Genomic DNA, 21,250 nt, shown 5'->3' with positions numbered 1-21,250 from the left:
GCATTTAATGGTATTTTCCTTTGAATATGTACATAATTTATCTTTTATGAGAACATGATCCTCCAGTTCCTGACGTGGCAGGAGAAATTAAATGAGATGCTCGGGGCTAATTCACCCCCTGAAATGCCCCCAAAGCCCTAAAAAACTATTTTTGACAAATTATGTAAATGCAGAGTTGGTACTGCTAATTAATTATAGTGATAATTTTAGCACTCCAGTTGTTTATAGTTTCTCTGGTGCAAAGGTAAAGGTGAAAACTCTTTGCAATTTGATTAATCTAATTGTATTGATATGCATAAGAGTTTAAAGAGAGGAACACAGGATTTGATTTTCATTGAGGTATGCATAAAACAGCAATATATGAACTTGAAAAGGTTTTCATAAAGAAGATGAAGAAGTCAGTATGAATTGATGATTCTTAATAAATTTGATGTGATTATGAATGAAAACACCTGTTTATGAATCATGTTCTTAGCTGGAAACTTGTTTAATACAGTTCCAACTACTCCAAAAACCTTGATTATAAATATATTGTGGATGGTGGTTTGCGAATTTGAAGTGGTTGATGCAAGCCTTTTGATTTGTCTTTGTGTATCCAGGTACGGATTGGCTTTGTCAGTGAAGAGGACTCGAAGGCTGTTACCAAGGTGATTCGAGACCGCATCGGCACTGTAGTTAAGAACAGAGAGAAGAGAGAAAAGGAGAGGCAGGAGAAGGGCAAACAAGAGGAAGACAAAGATGGCAAAGGTACATAGAGTCACACGAATAAAAGTTTTATTTTCTGAGAATTTCTTTTTTCATTGGATGAAAATTATTATTTTTAAACCAGTTGAGTATTTGAAAATACAGAGGTATACAGCTTGATAGATAAAAAAAAAGGTGGGGGGAGGGGGTTATGGTAAGGTGATGTATTTTATTAAACTGAACATTCAAAATCTCCAAAATATAATGACTGACCTGATACATTTTGCGCACATGTGCATTTAAATACTTTAAAGAAAAATTTTCTTTTCTCGGTATACCCCACGTCTAGTATGAAAAAAAATCCTTCCATGAAATTTTGATGGTTAGGGCAGCGTTCTCGCTACCACGCGTCACGGTTGTCGGGCGCCGACAACCTGAAAATTTTCAGGGGAAATCCGACAACCGTGAACTTCCCCGACAACCGTGGCCGACAACTGTAAAACAGGCCTAGATCTACAAAAAATGAATATATTAATCTGCTTTTCAGATCCTAAAATAAACTTGATGATTATTTCGTCCAAGATTTCTTCCCGGGATTTCTTTGACTCACTCACTACGCTATAAGATACGACCTCGACTCGAGGCCCAATCTCTTTTGTGGGAAGCGCGAAGATGCTTACCTCGCTTGCGTATCGCATTGCTCACATTATTTACGTCTTTAAAATGGTAGTAAATACGCTAAAAAAATAAAGTGAGTTGATAGGGGTGCCGTAGGTTACTGGGTTAGGCAATGTAATTATTAGGTTATTACGAATTTCAGTTTTCAGTTGATATTATCACTTCTCTTTTTCAAAAGTAAAGTGTCAAAAATAATATCAAAATTCGATCGGATTTTAATTTTATCTCGTCCCAGCCTTTGCTACATCGGGGCTACATCGACTACATGAATTCATTGAATGCTTTTCTGATGACACTCCCGTAGATCGAGCGAATTGAGAAAATTATTCAAAGATCACATTGATAATGACAAAGCCAAAGGAATGGATTGACATAATGTCCAACTCATTTACTTACAGCATAATGATTTATTCACATTTATATTCCGATTTTACTCCATAATTTCCAAAGTCTTGATCTCTACATCGATCTTTTGAAAGTGTTGATTAATTTCGCGACGGTGTGTCTACCAAGTTCTGTATCACCGCACGAGCGCTCGCAACGACCACATTCAGGAAACAAATCGCACATGGCATCAAAATCCTTGATCTGGGGATCCGAGTCTTCCAGAATTAGATGGGATCCAAAACTAATTCAGTTTGAATGTTTTTTTTTTCAGATATTCAATGAATCTGTTACAATTTTCATAAGTAATTATCTTTATTAATATCATTCACATTTGTTATCATTACAACTCATCTTTTTAATGTGAATTATACGTATATACAGTGTATTTTCATTTGTATTGTTCTTTATTGCTAATGGCCTGCCAATTGAATAATGAGCGCACCTGTCACGGTCCTGAGAAATGTTTTTAATCATCACGGTGAATGCTTTATGAATTTGTTGCACAATTGCTTAACTACGATCTAAAATAAAATATTTGAAAAAATTGATTTGTTTGAAGGAGAAAGAAAGAATAAAGGGGGGAGGGGTGGTCGTGGGCAATGTAGATGAAAATTATGGGATGTTTGTGACTTTATGATGGGGGTCGGAGGGATTGGCGAAAAGAAGTCAATGTTCGGAGCGAATGAAATTAATATTCATTTACGGATGTGTCTACTGTGATTGATCATTGTGGCTGCATAGTCTTTATGGCGATTGAAAAATCCACCTTGGGTCGGGAGGGTTACGTGATTCAATAGATTTCGATAGAAGTACACAATTCAAAAAAAGAGGATTGACAATTCATTCACAGATATTCATTTTAAGTACGGATGTGTGAACGTTTTAGAGGATATGTATTTCGTTGTTTACGCCCACAATGAGTTGCTAGTATAATTTGAATATCGTTGGATGAATTTTTCAATTTCACTGATGTTACGTTTTCTATCGGCACTGTGCTTTTATACAGTTAGCTTTACAACGTCGTTAGCCTAATTACTGCGAGTGGATGATATTCATGAAATGAGTTGGAATGTGAACGAGATGCCCCAAAACCGATGGCACGTGATCTAATTAGTATTCATTATCTTGGGCTTGAGCCAATCATTGTGCTTGAACGGGTTTCCCCGATTCCCCCCCCCCTGGAATGTGTGCCACCGTGTGTGACCTTTAACCTGTTGTTTGAGTGCGAACCAGCTGATTTCGTGACCTCAAATATTCTTCATGAATATTCCTCTACTATTTTTCTTTATTTCTGTTCTAACAAGTTGTACTTCTTTTATTAATAGAGTTTGGAACAGGATACTATATAATTGAATAATATATTTAGCATGACATATTTTGCCACTTTTGATCTTATTTCTTTAAATCTGTTTTCACTTCACATGCTATATATTTTTTTTAATTTCATATCCTTGTATACACTTTATTTCAGAGTCCCCCCCCCCCCGAGTTGTTATCTAATCCATATTGAGAAAATAACGTTCCAGCTTTCCTCATTCTTTTGGAAGAGTACTAATAAAGAAGAAGTTTGTTTGCTAGTCTTAAATTGGAGGCTTGCCTTATTGGCAAGAAATCAATGATAGCACGATATGATTAATAAAAGTACCAGTCGTGGTTAAAATTCAGTTATGGACATTTTCCAGTCATAATTAATGCAAACATTTTTAGCTTCATCCAACTATTCCTTATTTCAAATACATGTATAGTTTACTGAAGAATATGCATTTTGGTAGTTTGACATTTTAGAACCGACTGAAAACGTAGACTAGCCCCTTTCACGAACCCTCCTCCCATCCATTTTGTTTACGGAAAAGTACAAATTGCGCAATCTTGATCGAGAACCATGCACATGGTCATCAGAAATCTGATACTTGTGTTGTCTGGGGTTTTCATTCTAGATCTATGGGAGGTGTGGGGGGGGGAGTGGAAAATACCGTCAGATCAAATACGCACAGGCGAGACAAAGCTTATTTGACTTTGAAGGAATATTGCTTAGATATCGAGGTTTCTTGAGCATTCATGATGATGTATTTTGGGATTAATTCAATGTTGGCCCGTTTTATACGCTGCTGAGTGCTATACAATTAAGAAAATCTTTTTATTTTAATACTGTTAAAACGTGAATTTCTGTAAATTTAAAACTACACCTAAAGTGATATTGTGATGCAATTTATTGAATCACGTACCTCGATCTTCCCACTCATGATGCAAGAAAATATTTTTAGAATTTAAAATCACCAAAATATACATGTAAAGAAAGATTATTCAGCCATCATCATCAGTAGAATTCTAAAAAAAATATATTCGCTTTGAATATTGACTTCTTCACCAATCCCACACACACGATCTCAACATCCCCTTGTCATTGTCCAGGCCACGGCCCTCCCCTATCGCTCTCTCCGTCGAACATCTACAACCCCCCCCCCTCTTCCCCTCTCTTTCACATACGCTGTATTTGTAGGCCTACATATTGTATTACCTAAAAATATTTTTCCTATCAATTAACCTATACTTTCAAAACATAAATCGCAATTGATAACAAAATCGTAATATTAAAGTTTTATGAATGACTAAAAATATTCCTCACGCTCTTGATGAGCACATTCATTATTTTATAGGTGAGTAACGAACAAACACAGCAATAATTGACAGTGATAAAAGAATCTTGATAAAAGATTATAAGAGTAAACATCATCAACAGAAATCTTATGAGAGTTAGTTTCAGTGAGTATCTGAATAAAAAAAAACAAACATTCATGCAAATTATATTAGTTAAGTAGGGACCCGTCTCATGAATACCGATGTCCATTATTTGGAAGCCTCAAAAGAAATCTTCCGAGGCATCCAAATAAAGTTGGAACAATCTTTGGATTTCGTAAGGGCGTCACGCGGTGCAAGCTCAAAGGGCTACGCATGCATGCGGTCCGTAGATTTAGTCGGTCATTGACATAATAAGCAACACGCATTCACAAAATTAATCGCACTTTTACAATGATGAAGCGATCTAAACATTGAAATAATGGACTTAATTTATCGATGCCATCAATGTGAATAAATCAATTAACTGTAAGTATAAAATGAGATTGACATTTCCTTTCACCTTTTTAAGATATCAGTACCGGTAATTGCCTTTCTGCTTCAATCGCAATTCGCGCAACTGTTACGGCTGTGTGGCCGAGAGAAGCATTAAACAGACATAAAATGTGGTGCATTTAGCAGCAATCTAAGCTCGTCGATATTGATATTTTCGATAGCTACCGCGCTTTCGCACGCACCGAGGCCGCTGCGCGGCTTTCGTCGCTTCGCGCCGACAACCGTCAGAGTGAACCTGGCGAGAACGTTGGGTTAGGGTCTTAAGAATTATTTGTCCCTGCATATGACTTAAAATGGGAAGCAACATGAATGTTTTGATTCATATTCTGACTTGCTTTTTGTTTTGAACAGCAGATGCCGGAACGTCGACCATGGACAGCGGTGTGAGTATGACAGGAGTGTCCAATGCTTCTGAAGGCTCTACAAGACTGGTATCGAGTCAGAACTTGTCGTCGTCGCAACCGCCCATCGTCAGCCAGCAGCCCCACGGTCAGCAACCCCACAGCCAATCTCACGTTCAGCCACAACAACAGGTGCCATCCCATCCACAACAAACCCAACAACCCACTTCACAACAGTCCGTAGCAACTCCACAAGTCCAGCAACAACAACAACAACAGCAGCAGGGCCAACCGCAGCAGCAGCAGCCTCCCCAGCAACAGCAGCAGCCGCAGCAAGTTCAACAGCAACCCGTGTCGCAGCCACCTCAATCTGTCCAGCAGCCGCTACCACCGCAAGTCCATTCACAACCCCAACTCGTTTCTCAGCCCAATCAGCAACCGTCTACCACTAATGTTCTACCGCAGCAGGATCAACCTCAGCAACAATCCATACAGCAATCTGCTCAGCAACCTCCTATTTCCAATGTACAGCAGCAGCAACAACAACAGCCATCAATTCCAGCCCAACAACAGGTAAATAAGCCAGTTTATGAAACTTAAATGTTTTAATGTTTCTGTCTCTAATTTTTTTTATCATCACACCATGACAGGCTTGACAGCTCTGAATTTATTTTGTTCTTGAATAAAAGCTTCCCATACACATTGTGAAATCCACCGCCTGTTATATTTTGCACAGCTGTGTACCGCACACTTGATGGACATTTTCTGTCCACTAACGCCATGATGTATAATCAATAGGTATATTGGCCCACCTATTGTATGGATTCATAACTGACCCACTTCGCAATTTTCAGTGGGTAAACAGTTTTATTATTTGTATTGTCTACTGTATTGCCATGGAGCATTCATGCCCTCAAGTGAATAATGCTTGCCTCCCACTCATCTCCCTATCCATCTGTGTGTACATGTGTGTGTGAGGTTTTATATGCTGCATTTCAAAACATACCAAGAAAGTGCTGTGTGTATAGATGATTTTCGATGCTTTAACCAAATCATTAGAGGTTTTGGAAAGCTTTTTATGAGTGTTGTAGAGGGTTTTTTTTTTATTATTCTCCAAGGAAAGGTTGGTATGGCTGGTGAGATGGCACTAAGTACCATGGCATTGTGTCAGTTCTATCTATTTTGAGACTGATCATATAATCCAGTCCCGTTCTGGAGATAGACGTGCATATTTGCATCGTGACTCATATATTGACAAATCTGCCTGCCTTGGAACTAAGCCCTTTATGTCATATTGCTTTATGTCTGGGTTTACGTTTTACCTCCAGAATCATAACATACTTGTTTCAGTTTATGCCTTTGATTCAATCCCCGTTGATCAATGCACATTTGTATATTGCGATGTGAGGTTGCAGACATGACAGATTGTCTACTCCTGTACTCTGCGATGATGCACATGGCATTAGCATGTTATGCTGAACTGTATGATATTTGAAGTCCATGTTTATTTAAAGATTCAAAAGACAAATGATCTTGCTATCTATGCGACCTTCGTTTTGGCTCTTAATCAAGCGGCGAGAAATGGAAAGCAGCATTTCCTCGTCGGGCACAGGCATTGGTAGTTTACAGGGGAAGTGGTCCTGATTCGTACGTAGGTTTAGACTAATGTCTTGCATATTTGAGATGCGGTTTAGGATGATTAATGTTCCTAGATGTAAAGGGTCACTTCCTCTTGGAGGAGAACCTGATAGGCGTACCTACCCTGTCATGTTACCACAGGAGACGTACTAGCTAGAGTTTAAAATCAAACCCTGGATGTACAAGGGAGTGGCTTCAAGCAAATCATAAAAATGCTTCGAACTCGTAACATGCCAGAGAAATTGCATCTGTATGGGATTTATGGGTGTAATGGGTGATTTCACATTCGGTGTTGACCTGAAGGTGTTTATGAATCAGCACAGTACCAAACTTCAAAATGAAGTTGCTCGTAGGGTGAATCTCTATAGGTGCCGAGCCACATTATCAGTAGCGTGATATGGATCATTTGTGTCAAAGTCACAGTTTGTGTGCGATCCAGTGAAGGCAACCTGAAGTCGTGCTTCCAACACCAACACCAAACTGAAAAAAAATCATCCGATGTGGTGTCGACTACCTATGGGTTACTTTAACAACATTCAAGAGAATTGAATGAAAAGTTCCAGGGTTTCATGGCAGAGATGTTTTTAGCCAATACTATCTGCAGTGCCCCAGACAGTCCCTAGAAATGAAAATAATGAGGCGCACAAGTGAACACATGAAAGCCATTATGGGAAATAATCTGGGGACTTACAGACTCGGTAGAGGATGACGTAGGCTGAAGCAATATTCACATTTAATTTCTAAAGGACAACATTTGCTCATTAACTGTGGGTGCAATTCAGAGAAAATGTAGATTAGACGGATCAAGTCTTGCTGGACTCATTTGGAGGTGTTTCGAAGCTCCATTAATACAATTTGTTGCAGATGCAGACTTAAATTATTTGGATGCTGTTTGTTCATTTGAGATATGGATGAACATGTATCAAGTGTAATTTGTTATCTGGAACAGCTATATATTTTCTGATTAAGATATGTTATGATAGGGTATAATATAGATTATTAATTCAGGTTTTTTTTAAGGAATGAAGAATCAATATCTTTAAATGAACAATTTTCTCATGTATTAAATTTTTCATTTTGATAAAAATCTTTAAAAGCTTATTAAAGGAAAGTGAAACCATTGGAACACGATAGCTTGTGTGAAAACAGAAAAATCAAAGAAACAGATCAACAAAAGTTTGAGAAAAATCGGACAAATAACGAGAAAGTTATGAGCATTTGAATATTGCGATCACTAATGCTATGGAGATAGCAAATTGGCAATGCGACAAAGATGTGTGATGTCACTTGTGAACAACTCTCCCCATTACTTTAGTATATATTTTACTTGAATTGCCTCTTTTATCACATCTATCCATAGATCATGTGTTCTTTCTATACATGAGGGCATGTAATACATATTTTTTAAGAATACATCATGGATAGAGAGTTTGTATCATCATAAGAAAAAGCAAAAAGAGACATTTTGAGGGTATTTTATAGTCCACCAAAGGGAAAGTTGTTCATCAGTGACATCACACATCCTTGTTGCATTGCCAATGGGAGGATCTCCATAGCATTAGTGATTGCAATATTAAAATGCTCATAACTTTCTCATTATTTGTCCGATTTTTCTCAAACTTTCTTTATTCTTATTCTTTGATTTTTCTGTTTCTACACAAGCCTATTTGTTCCAAAGGTTTCATTCCCTTTAAGCTCGGAGGGGTTGGGGGAAGTTTCACATACGGTATGTCATCAACATATTTCAGTAGATTTAAAATGTTTCAATTTGAATAAAAAGTATAATTGTCATCAATTATAGGTTATTTAAAAGCTATCTATAAAAAAAAAATTAAATTCGTAAGTCCAAGTTTTCTGCACTGTGCTGTTTTCAATCTTCCCGTTTGTATTGTTTATGCATCGCTCATCAGGGGAGGCACTTGTTAACGTTTTCACATTGACATAAAGCTCTTCAGCCAACATTGTTTAATAGTGTGTACAAACTTAATGTCTGTGTACAAACTTAATGTCTTTGTACAACTTTTTTTATCAGAGTGAAATGAATTGAATGATAAAAAAGAGAGAAGATTTACATTTACACATTAAACCTCTGGATGTTTATCCACAGCACACAGTTTGTGTGGACTGCGCTGTTCTAATTTACTCTTCATGCACACAGTGTCCAATGGGACAGTCGGAAGAGTCCAAACACTGGTCTAGACTTTACATTGATGTGTGTTTGGGAGATGAAAAATCATTTAAAGAAAAAGTGCAGGCACGGTGTTTGTTTTCTTTCCCCACCATATGGATGTTGCAGAGTCGGCAAGTAAAGTGTGAGACAGGAGCAAGGTGTGTTTGTATTGGCTTGTGTTTCGCCTAATGTTAACTAACATACTATGCACATTTAGGGACATCACTAAGGGAACGTAAGAGTCACTTAAAGCATTCAGTGAGTTGCTGAAATGTAATCGTAAATTCCATTGTATATAAATATCTTGTATTTTTTATCAATTTGTTTGTATTGGCTTGCGTTTTGCCTATATAATGTTAACTTAGATAGTATACACATTTAGGGACATCACTAAGGGAATGTAAGAGCACCTTAAAGCATTCAGTGAGTTGCTGAAATGTATTCGTAAATTCTATTCTGTATACATTTCTTGTCTTTTTCTAATCAATTTAGTTATGTTTTTGAAAATATATTAAACTTTGTTGCTCATTTAGACATAATAGCTTGGTACATAAAAATGAAATTTTTGAAAGTTGTTCATATATAAATTGTAAGTAAATTTCTGTTGGAGTTTAAGAAATTCCCTTTTCTTTCAGTAACTTTTGAGCTCTTTTATCATTCTGTCATTTTTTAAAAAAATGTTTATTTATTTTATTTTTTTTCACAGACTCAGCCTCAACAAATACAGCAACAGCCTCCACAGCCCCAGCAGCAGCAGCAGCAACAGCCACCAACACAACAGCAGCAGCAGCAGCCACCACAATCAAGCCAATCTCAGTTACAGCAGCAGCAACAACAGCAACCTGTTCAGCAACCAGTACAAACCCAGACCCAGGTGCAACAGCCAACCCAGTTGCCTCTCTCCCTACCGCCCCCACAACAACAGCAGCAGCAACAAGCTCAAACACAGCAGGTATTATGGTTTCTATATTTTTCATTAAGAATTCGCTTCTTTCCATTTAGTTCTTTGATTGTTCAATGCTGTGGTTGCATGAATTGCATGGGATTGAACCCTTAGTTCCTTTATATTTATGGGTTAAACCTTCTTGGGTTATTTTCACAAAGTCATTTTTTGGCCGTCCCAAGAAGTTAGGATTACAAAGGTCTTACAAATGTTCTTCAATGTTTAACTACCCACACATGGCAATGAGAATCTTTGGAAATGAGATATAATTTAGATATACACCTCCTTACTTTCTGTTTCAATGGTTCGTAATTATAGTCTATTTGTTTTGCTTATATTTCATTCATTTATTCCCTTGAATTACCTAAATTATTAATTCTTTCACTTTGTGTACGTGTGGTTGGAAGTTGGTAACAAGTGTCATAGGAACAAAACTTCGCATAGACAAGAACAAGCCAGGAGAGTCACGGTGTGTTATGATTTGAGAAAAATGTTTTGAAGCTCAAATCGAACTCCCCTCTTGTTGTTTTCAAGTGCTCTTTTTTGACAGGCTCAAAGAGAGATGATATTTCAAGGTATGACATAGCAACATTTAGGGATTAAGACAGTTGTTTGTTCAGAGTACTCACTTTGTTTCTCTAGGTGGTCTGAAGGTTGTTCAATTGAAGTTGACAGTCGCCAAACTTGATTTCAAAGTCTGGCTAATCCTTCAAACTCAATATACACAGTGTGATGCCCAAAAACTAATTGGGATTGAAGAGGGACAATTTGAGAAACAGGAATAGACATACAGGGTAGAATAGACTCCTTGAAATCGTGGAAACGATGGCTTGGGTAGTTTGTGGATTGATATACCTTTTTTCTTGTCAGTGTCTCTGTGCCATGTACATATGGTTGGTACGCCATTTTTTCAATATCTTCATCATTGACAATTTGGTATTGAACTACATGAAGATAGAAATTGAATTGGTAGTACCATAATATTGAGGTACTTATCTTAACAAAAATTGTGATGGTGCAATGACCAAATAAAGGTGCTCAAGGGTGTAGCCATTTTGATGCTTAAACTTTTAATACACACGTTTACGTGATTATAAAACAACACAAATTTCTATATCTAGATAAAGCCTTTTCTTTTCTTTTGAGGAGGGGTGGATGTCAGTTGGTCAGAGTAAATGTATATTGTTAGTGGTTATGGTGTGGAGGGTGGGGGGGGGTGGTGGAGATGACATGAAACAAAATATGAAGTTTATGCATGTCTATACCCAAGGAACACCACTGTGAGGCTTGCATACTACATACAATCCAGCTACTAGACATGCAGAAGAAGAACACCTGTAGTAAAATCACAAAGAGCGGAAAAGTTTGAAAGTACATTCATCCTGTGAAATAAAACGATAAGAGGAGATAACATCACTGGGATCATTATTTGAGATAAGAAGCAGCTTATCAGTAGAATGTTAACAGGATACATAACGAACGTTGTTTTGCCATAGAGCCATGCTGTAATAACAATACAGATGCCACGCCCCCTTCATGTACAGTGAAAAGTCAAAGAAACAAATAGAGATATCATCGAACTTAGGATTAATGTAAACGAGACTGTAGCAGCCATGCTGTTTCATTGTGCATTGACTGCATTTATCTAAAATGACAATGTAGCTTGACCCAAATATGACTTGAATTATATTTCTATAACAAAGAAAGATGTATTACAAAATAAGAGATAAACGAAAGCCTTGATTTGCTCATTTGAAATAAGTTTGTCATTAAATTGACTTTCAGAATTAGATGATTATTTTTAGAAAAATGTAATGTCTTATTTATTATTTGAATCTGATACTGGTTACCGCAACAAAAGTAAAAATCTCCTTTGCAACTGCATGTCTAATTTGTTTTCGAAAGAGGCAATAAAGTTCAGACTCCCTTGAGAAAATAGCAATCAGTCACTGACTCCTCTCCAGGCATAGGTAGTCTTGTGCCTAAAATTGTTTCTACGCATTTGGGGGAAGGGGAGGGAGAACCAAACAGCAACTCCAAGTTGGATTGTATTTTAAGGGCAGGGATTAAAAAAAAGACAATGTTATTTTACATGTAGTTAACCTGTGTATGAACCTTAGGGTTAGTGTACTTTTATGAGTGATCATGATGCTACTAATCGGAACCCTGGCAAGAGGATGATAGTACATGCGCTATGTGACCTTCATTCTGTAGGGTGGTGTACTGGTTGTGTCAAATTTGTTTGGGGTGATGTCAATGAGTCCCGAAAGCTACTGTTTGGAAACAACTGGTTATTTTCACACAAGGGCTAAATATGAATTCAACTGAAATTATAGTCATCAATTGCATTGATGATGGTATCTTTGCTGCTTGTGTGTATGGACATATCTGTGGAGACATATTGTTGGTTCAGAGTTATTTTCAAGTTATTTTCAAAATCATGTTTTGATTCCATATAGATGATTTTGTCATTTTTATTTATTTATTTATTTATTTATTTATTTATTTATCTATTTATTTATTTATTTATTCATTCATTTATTTATTCATTTGTCTATTAATTAATTTATTTATCTAATTAGTTTATTTATTTATTTTTTTATTTATTCATTTATTTATTGATTTTATTGTATATTCATATTTTTGATGGATTGCCACACCCAACCCATCTTTTAGGTTATTTTAATAAAAATAAGAAGCATGAAGGCCTACATTTGAGTTTGAACAGGGTGTCTAGAAAGACAAGCTCTACGTGTAGTCCTGAATACTGAACTGGAAAAAGAAATTGCATGTAGGCTTACTTTGCCATGTGATCAGAATTTTTTTAATCATGCGTAAACTCTTTGTGTTATAGTACTGTTTGTACTTTGCTCTAGTGTGAAAGTTTGCTTGTTGGACTACTTTACTGACCTTCTTGTTTCATGTGATCATACATGTATGTTGAGCTCCTTCTGTATTGATAAAAGACTCTACAATGTAACAATTTCACTGTCATTTGAAATTGATATTTCTCCTTGGAGACATTCAAATTGTTACCAAATATAGTAATTGTTGAAAGGTGAGAGAAAATTACCAGCATTTAACAATAAACAAAACATAGAAGAATAACAAAAAGATAATAGACATGAACAGAATTCAAGCTATTAAATGTGAAATCATTCAAAACAACATTTGACAATGGTCAGAGTCTTTTCCAAAGATTGGAAGTGTTGATAAAAGTGTCAAATTGTTGAAACTACCCAGATTTAAAGAGATTTCATTTCCTGTGGATTTGAACATTCTTGAACATGAATAGATAATGGGATTCTCGGGGATATCATCTGATAAGGATTATGTTGATTACAGACTGCAACATCATTACACTGTGTTGTAATATAAATTCCGCTTCATGAAACAGATCCGGCACTCTTCGGAGGGTTCATAAAGTTTAAGGTTAATCGATGTTCCATAATATAGAGCAGTGTATGTAGGAAACATGGTAGATGTAGATCAGGGTGGTAGGGACCCCAGACCCCTCCAGCTGCACTTGGCCAATTTGACAGAAAAACTTCCCGTTACTGGCTGGCGGATGTGAGATAGGAAACCTGCAACACTTGCAAAGACAATAGTAAACACTGCATCCAGGACATATCAACTACCTGTATCAACATACCGTTAGACCACCTAACAGAGATCATGTTCTGTACTCTAGAAGTCAGTACCACGTGATCTTCTTCAAGTGTGCTACCAGTCCTCTGTTTTACCAAGTCAAACGGATTTCCACTAGCTGGTGTCCACAGTATCTGCTAAAACACCTTTCATTGAAGGGAAGTCGATATCGGCGTAGATAGTTTTGCCAGAAACTGTTTGTTTCCAAGGTTCACCACAAAACAGCAGCTCCATGGGTTACCAGGGGTTGCGATTTAGTAGTTAACGCGCATCTCTTCTGTAAAGTGGTGTTCTTGGGCACCTGGTGCAAGCATGGAGGTATAAAGACCGGTTGAAGAACACCTCAAGCTCAAAAGTTTTGTTGAAGGAACCCTCGACTATGGCACATAGGTGACGTTTTGTGATGGTGATCATGCTGGAGTAAGCAAAATGATTTACATGTTTACATTTGAACTTTACACATGTGCTGTGTATCATGAACCATGGAAGGTGAGTCGAATCACACAACTGGTGAATATATCTAGTCTTTTATCAATACTTATTCATTTGTTTATTTATTTACCAGGAGGGTATGGTATGTTTATTTGGGTGATTTTATGGCCCACGTTCTTGAAAGACTTGAAACAGTGCCACAGGAGGAATTGAAATTTCCAAGTTTTATCACTCATTCAGTTATTTTGATTGCCTGTTGTAAATAAAATTGTAATGAGACATAGCAAAGGGGATTCGGTATTCAAAATAGTAGTCACCTGCAAGAATTATGAAAACTAAACTACTGGAGCTCTAGGCAGAAAGGCTAATTTCCAAGTTTTGCATTACTTTGATAAAGCCATACAAAGGGCCTACATAGTTTTGATTCTTATCGACACTATTTTCTATTTTTCATTCTTATTTTATAAAAAAAACTATAAGTCTTTTGTTTTGCAGGCCTACTCTTTTAGAGTAGGGCATTTCTATCTATTTCAGAAATTCTAATTTCCATACACCCATTGCATTATACTAGTGGTTTACTAATACAGAAAGTTTGTACTGACTACCCACTCTCCCCTACTAATGTCGCTAATGGTGCCAAGCCTATCCCATATAAGGCATGTATTATTGATACAGAGATTATGAAACAATGTGGTTTAACATTGAACCCCATCTGGCTCTGATCCAGCCACAAGTTAATCAGGTAATGGGATGTTTAGCAAGCATGAATCTAGGTAAAGACAATATTGATACTGTCCCTCATACCTGCCCAGTTAGAAAATTAGTCTTCCTCTCCTTGACCGATCTTTGGTGGAATGAATTAGTGAATGAGTGGATTATCATACTACCAAATATGTTCCAAAGTCTGAAGGTCGGCAGTGCTGCACCATGAGTTTATGAACTAGTTTGGCAAAGATGTTTTTTTCAGTATCTCCTGCCCAAACACCAATCAAGCCAACAGAATATTAAAATCTGCATAAAAAATCTCTTTAAAAAGAGTATCACAGGTTATACTTTTCATGAAAGTGTAAGTGACATGTTGAATTACAGGTATACCTTTGAGCACTCGGGAGGGCAAGGTAGTCGATACCAAGTGGCTGTTTCATAAAGCTGTCCGTAAGTTAAGAGTGACTCTGAGAACTGGTTATCCGTTCTTGTGGTAAATGGTATACACCAAAACGTTCAATTGGCGATGGTTTAGCGTGGAAGAAAGGTTCACCAGTCATTCTGAAATTTGCTCTTAACTTCCAAACAGCTTTAGGAAACACCATCTGTTCTTTCAGAATCATGAACAGCTATGATGCAAAGATTTAATCATATTTTGGGCTTTACATGTGATGTGAGAGTATTTGTAAGAAAGAGCACAAGTGTTAGATATGCTTAATGTTCAATGGGAGCAATTGTCGTCATAGCAAATACACAGCCTTTAGTATGGATTAGCATTATGCGAATGCCTTGAGTGTAATTTAGTGTTTATAGCCATGTCACTCTATTGTGATGTGCCACTCGGTCCAAAATTAATCATCAAAAGTGTTCCCGAGGCATGCATTCTTTCAGTGCAACTATTGTTTGGGGGTATCTTGTCTCTGGCCTCAGAAATACAGCGGGTTCTTGTTAAAGATCCGTATGTCTTTGTGAAAGATCAGAGTATTCAGTTTCCAACTTAAAGATGAACAACTTTATTTTGTCGAGTACTGCCCCAGTTTTTCGCTTTTGAGTTGTTATTTTAAATTCTGAGAAACCCACATGTCACCCAAATGAGGTAGGTCCGATGAAAGAGTATCCTATGGTTGCAGTATGGTATACTGTCGCATGAAATTAAGGAAAAAGGAGGTTGAAAACTTGCATGAATACTATGCTTACCCACAACAACCATGGTTTATTCTAAGAACAATAATTGGGATTCTATTGAAGGAAATACACCGGCTTATACCCTTTTCATAAACTCATCCTCCAATTAGCCGCCTAAGAGTAATGCGGATAATTCAATAAAAATTGCGTTCACAAACTCCGAAAATAAGCCGCATTATTTTTACGAGCGCCCGTCCTCAAAAAGGCGGATAATCGTCATGACAACTGGACACGCCCCCTCCGATGCTGTTGTGTTGGAAAAGGGTGACCTTGTGACCGCACCATGGCAATTATCCGCATTATTTGGAAATTCGTTCATAAACTCAAAATCTTGTCCCGATGCTGCTATTATGCGGATAATAGCAGCATCAAAATAATGCAGATTACTCTTGTCCTCCTCCAATTTTACAACCAAATTATGCTGCTATTAGCCGCATAATTGGGTTTATGAAAGGGGTATTAGTTTTACTGACCAGATACTGAGGTCATTGTTTGGGTCACTCATCACTTCCTCTCTGGTATTCCTAGTTTTCCTACGAAAATATAATCACCAATTCAAACCCATCAATTTGTATTTCTCTGTTGTATCATGACATTTTTCGCAGAATTGTAATAATGCATTGTGTCCTTTGAAATATTCATAACTGTCACTCCAATTCAGAAATGCTGCTGTAATTAGAAAAAAGAGAGACTGTTTTCGGTTTTGAAAGTCAGGATTTCATCGAAGTAAACTGTACTATCATGATGAAAGAAGGAAGTGAAGTATTAATAACTGACTTGGTGTTGTGTTTGCCCTTGAAATACATTGATCACTGAATTCCATTTGTAACTTGGGTTAGTTTTGGTTTTCATTTGCGATAATTATCAGTGTATGAAATCAAATCTAATCTGTGTAATAGGAAATATTAGCCCATATCCAGTAAATTAGGAATGATTAAATATCTGGATCAAATAAATCTTAAGTATGTTAACGTACATATGAATATTGATGTTGATTTTATACTGAATTACTTGAATATATATTTTGATTGTATGAAATGTTTTTCAGAGCCCCTCGAATGGTCAACATTCATCCATGTCGTGGTTTATTCCGATGTCTCCTCCTGTGTTTTATCAGCAACCCCAGGTTTCTTACCTTTTTAAAGATTTGATCCAACTACATATATAGTTTAATAGCTACAGGCATAACTCATGCTGTCTCTAATTCAAAATATTTATCACAAGTTTACACTTTACCTAAGTTATTCTAATTGCATCTATTATTTGTTTTTATTCAGAACTTATAAAAACAATGTTTGAATTACATTATGAATACATTATGTTTGAATTACATTATGAATACATTATTTATCACCCATACATGTACATGCATAACATACGCCATATTTCACAGGGTAATATATTTAACATGAATACTGACTAATATTTTCTTTTTTGCTCTCCCTCCTTGCCAACTCTTCTTTCTCGCCCTGTCTGGCTCTTTCTCCCCGACTTTAATTTTCTATCTTTCTGACTGGCAGTATCCATTTATTTCATTCCTCTTTATTTTTGTTTACAGTCAATGTGACTTCATTTGAACATTTTCTACATCCTCTCCCTCCCTCTCTCTTTCTCTTTCCAACTGTTCCAACTCTATGCACCTTTCTCATCACCTTTTCCATCCTTTTATTCTCCACCCCTCTCTCTCTCTCTCTAAACTTTCTTAAAGGACAAGTCCACCCCAACAAAAACTTGATTTGAATAAAAAGAGAAAAATTCAACAAGCATAACACTGAAAATTTCATCAAAATCGGATGTAAAATAAGAAAGTTATGGCATTTCAAAGTTTCGCTTATTTTCAACAAAATAGTTATATGAACGAGCCAGTTACATCCAAATGTCTCACTGTCTCTGTCTCTCTCTCTCTATCCCACCTGCTCTTCATTCCTGCCCCGCCCATATCTTGCCCCTTTCTCTAGTTTTGTCACTCTGTCTTCATTTTCGGTATCTTTTTTAATACTCGATTCAACTTCATATTCACCCTTTCTCCATATCCCCCTCACTGTCTCTGTATCTTTCCACCCTCTTTCATACTCTTTAATTTCTTTCTCCCCTCCCCCCTCTTTAACTTTTCCACTCTTTTTTCCCCTATACCCTTAGAATTCTTTATGAGCTTTGTTTTTCTACACCCCTGCCCCTCTCCATTTCTTTTCTTTTTAAAACTTGATCTGAGATCATTACAGTCTCTTTAGGATAACACATAGAAAGTAACGTGATCATTTATCTGTTATTCTTTTCTTGTTGAATAGGTCAGAAGTTTTATTGAGTCAAATACAAATTGCCAACTGTAAAATGGACTTAGTAGGACAACACTGATGTCATAGTTCCAGTGTTTACAGGAAACCTTGGCTAGTTTAATGCTTTTTGTAGGGTCAGTAGTCAGAAAATAACAGGAAGATTCTAGACTCTTTTCAGACAGCAGATAAGACAACTTGTTATCACATTTCACTCATGCTCTGTGTAGTGTACATAGACCTATTACTGCCCCAGTAATGGTCCATTTTGAAAACCAGTGCTCATGCAAGCAATTGACATTCCATTTTTTTTTTATAGTACTTTGTATTATACTGTATTATACAATGAAGGTTAAATACAAATACACATTTTTTTTTCATCAGCTCCTTTACTCATATAATCATTTGACTTCTTGAATGTTATCTTCACTCTATTTTACTGCATGAACAGTTCTCATTGCATGTTTTATTTTATTCCTTCTTTTGGCTGCTTGTGCTAGAGAATGTTCTGCATTTTCAATTTATATGCAGCTTTGGGGATTCTATAACATTTGCATTGTGTAATGCTTTTTGGTGTTGGTCCGTACTGATTAGTGCCGTAGAGTTCAATTATACTCTTGTCGTCTTTGGGTGTACTCATCCTCGTATCTTCAAATAATCGGTTTGGTTTTTTAACCCAATACTTTTTATGTTCACCGACCAACAAATGTTAAGTGATGAATTTCTTGCAGAAATATGTAGTTAACATGTGCAATGGCAGATTCAGGATTTTATGTAAGGAGGGGGAGGGGGGTTAAAGAAATGCTCATCGTTTTTAGCAAGATAGCCTACTACCCCCCCCCCCCAACCAAAAAAGTGGACTTGGTCCTCAATAATTCAAAGTGAGGGTGCTTTTGGAGAAGGGGTGGGGGGAAATTTATCAGCTATTCGGTGAAAGAGGACTTTGCCCTCTGCCCCCATCTAGATCCATACCTGATATTTGATGGAATGAAATCTAAGGAAGATGAAGAAGTAGTGGAAATCAGAAATTATGTATTGACAGTTTCATGGGATTCATTTTTAAGTTTCATTTTAGGAAATTTCAGAAAGTATTTCTAACTATCCTGTTTGGGAGACATTTGAGACAGTGTTATCAACCAATAAAGTTATTTTTATGAGCTTCCTCACTCATAGCACATAATAAGTGAAAAACAAATTGTCATTGAATTGAACGATTGTTTTTGAAAACCAGCATAATGAAACGGGATCTTGCTCTAAATATCCCAAATCAGATCATATCTCTAGGGCAGAATGAGGGTAGCATTGTTTTAAAAGCAGGCCTATTTTCTTGAGCAGGGACATGAACATTCGTGATGTTTGTTACAGTTTGGTCTATACTGATCAGAACATTTTTCTTGAATGCATTTGTATTCATAATGCAAAACAAAGATGGAAAGAAACAATCATTAAGTAAAATAATTTAGTAACTGATATTGATATTTTGCCACTCCTCTCTCTTTTTGATGCGATGAATATAAAATAGAACCAAGATTACATGAAATATTTTGAAAAGGGGAAACATGCTACATGTAGCTTTCGTCTGGTGACATTTCGTACTGTCATCACATTTTCATGTGGTCTTTAGTCGGTAACATAAGGAGACAATCAGTGGCTTATATCAAGCATAGAATTAATAGGTTCCTTCATAGAGAAGTGTAGCCAGAAAAAAGTACATCATAGAAAATAAGGGATCATAAAAAAACATACTGTAGTGTAGGTACCTAAAAGTAAGCGTTGATTCATTCACATGGGGATAAACCGGAAACGTTGAATATGTTTGTTTCGGTTTGAAGTGAATGGTGAACAGTTGTGAGAAGGTGTTTGAATCACACTGGGTATATTTGAGGACTCAAAGGTCCAGGGCCCTGTTGTACAAAGAGTTACGATTGATCCGATCAGTCATAACTCTATGAAAACCCATCAGTGTCATAATACTTTATACGAAAAATTTGCACAATGTCCTTTTATGCAAAGAGAAGCGCAGTGAATTTTCAAGAAAACAATGAATGCATGAATATACATCACAGCTAGAAAATATTTTGAACAATCATGCATAATAGATGTTGACATTGCTGGCCGTCCATAATTGCGATTGATCAGATCAATCGTGATTGATCAGATCAATCGTAACTCTTTGTGCAACTGGTCCTGGTGACACAAACTTTACAGTGATCGATCATAGGACCAATTTCTATGCATGATTACATTGATTGCATTGCATAATCATTCATAAATCAGATTGTATGATTAGTTGCTGAGTTTTGTGTTACTTGGGGCGGATCCGATGATCGGTGTGCACGTACCACCCCTTCTCGGCACCAGAAACATCCCTGGTTGTACATGAACAAGTGTTGACTGAGGCTCAGTTTGAGCATGTCAGTCTCGGCAATGTAGACATTTCCTCTCCGCAGATATGACTATTTGCTCAACAGCACATGCACATGAGTTAACATGTCGTTTGCCCCCCATCTCACGGGACCTGGCATTTAGGGAGTTGTCGCCTCAGCACACCTCTGTTTTGAAGAGTGTGTGGGCTGTGCGGTAAGGTGAGAGACGGGGAGGCAGTGCTGAAGGTTCCGATGATCCGAAGAGCAACATTCATATCTTGGATCTTGAAATAGAAGTTGCATCATGCTTTAAGTAAAAAAAAAATGGGGAAAGGATCATTGAGCTGACTTTGCAAAAGCTGAAGATCATTCCTCTTCATTGTGGTTTCTAAGGAACCATCACCTTACAGTGCAAAAAATGAAATTAATTAGTTCACTCTCACAATTTTAAGAAATACATTTATTCCTATCAAAATATGAAAGAAACATTAAGTAGTAACTGTTCAGTGGTATTTATTAAAACTTCTAATATTTTTATTTTTTAAAGCCTAGATTATATTAGAAACAAGTCTAAGACTTCTGGTATATTCATACAGTAGTAATGATACAAAAGCCATATTCAAGCTTGAATTTCTCTGCAGAATGCTTCAGTTCCATTTGGCAAGCTC

The 21,250-nt window shown here is 36.8% G+C and overlaps 1 protein-coding gene across 1 annotated transcript in view; it reads left to right on the top strand.

Moving 5' to 3' along the window:
- The window catches only part of LOC121411767, a 110,537-nt gene that overhangs the window by 51,973 nt on the left and 37,314 nt on the right, over positions 1–21,250 (top strand). Inside the window, 4 exon segments of the mRNA XM_041604610.1 lie at positions 600–747; positions 5,233–5,795; positions 9,737–9,982; positions 16,992–17,069. Of these exon segments, the coding sequence (XP_041460544.1) occupies positions 600–747; positions 5,233–5,795; positions 9,737–9,982; positions 16,992–17,069 (1,035 nt within the window).

Source organism: Lytechinus variegatus, chromosome 3 (assembly GCF_018143015.1).
Source record: "Lytechinus variegatus isolate NC3 chromosome 3, Lvar_3.0, whole genome shotgun sequence".
Lineage (NCBI taxonomy): Eukaryota > Metazoa > Echinodermata > Echinoidea > Temnopleuroida > Toxopneustidae > Lytechinus > Lytechinus variegatus.
The sequence above is the reverse complement of the archived record's forward strand: the minus strand, read 5'-3'. Positions and strand labels throughout refer to the sequence as shown.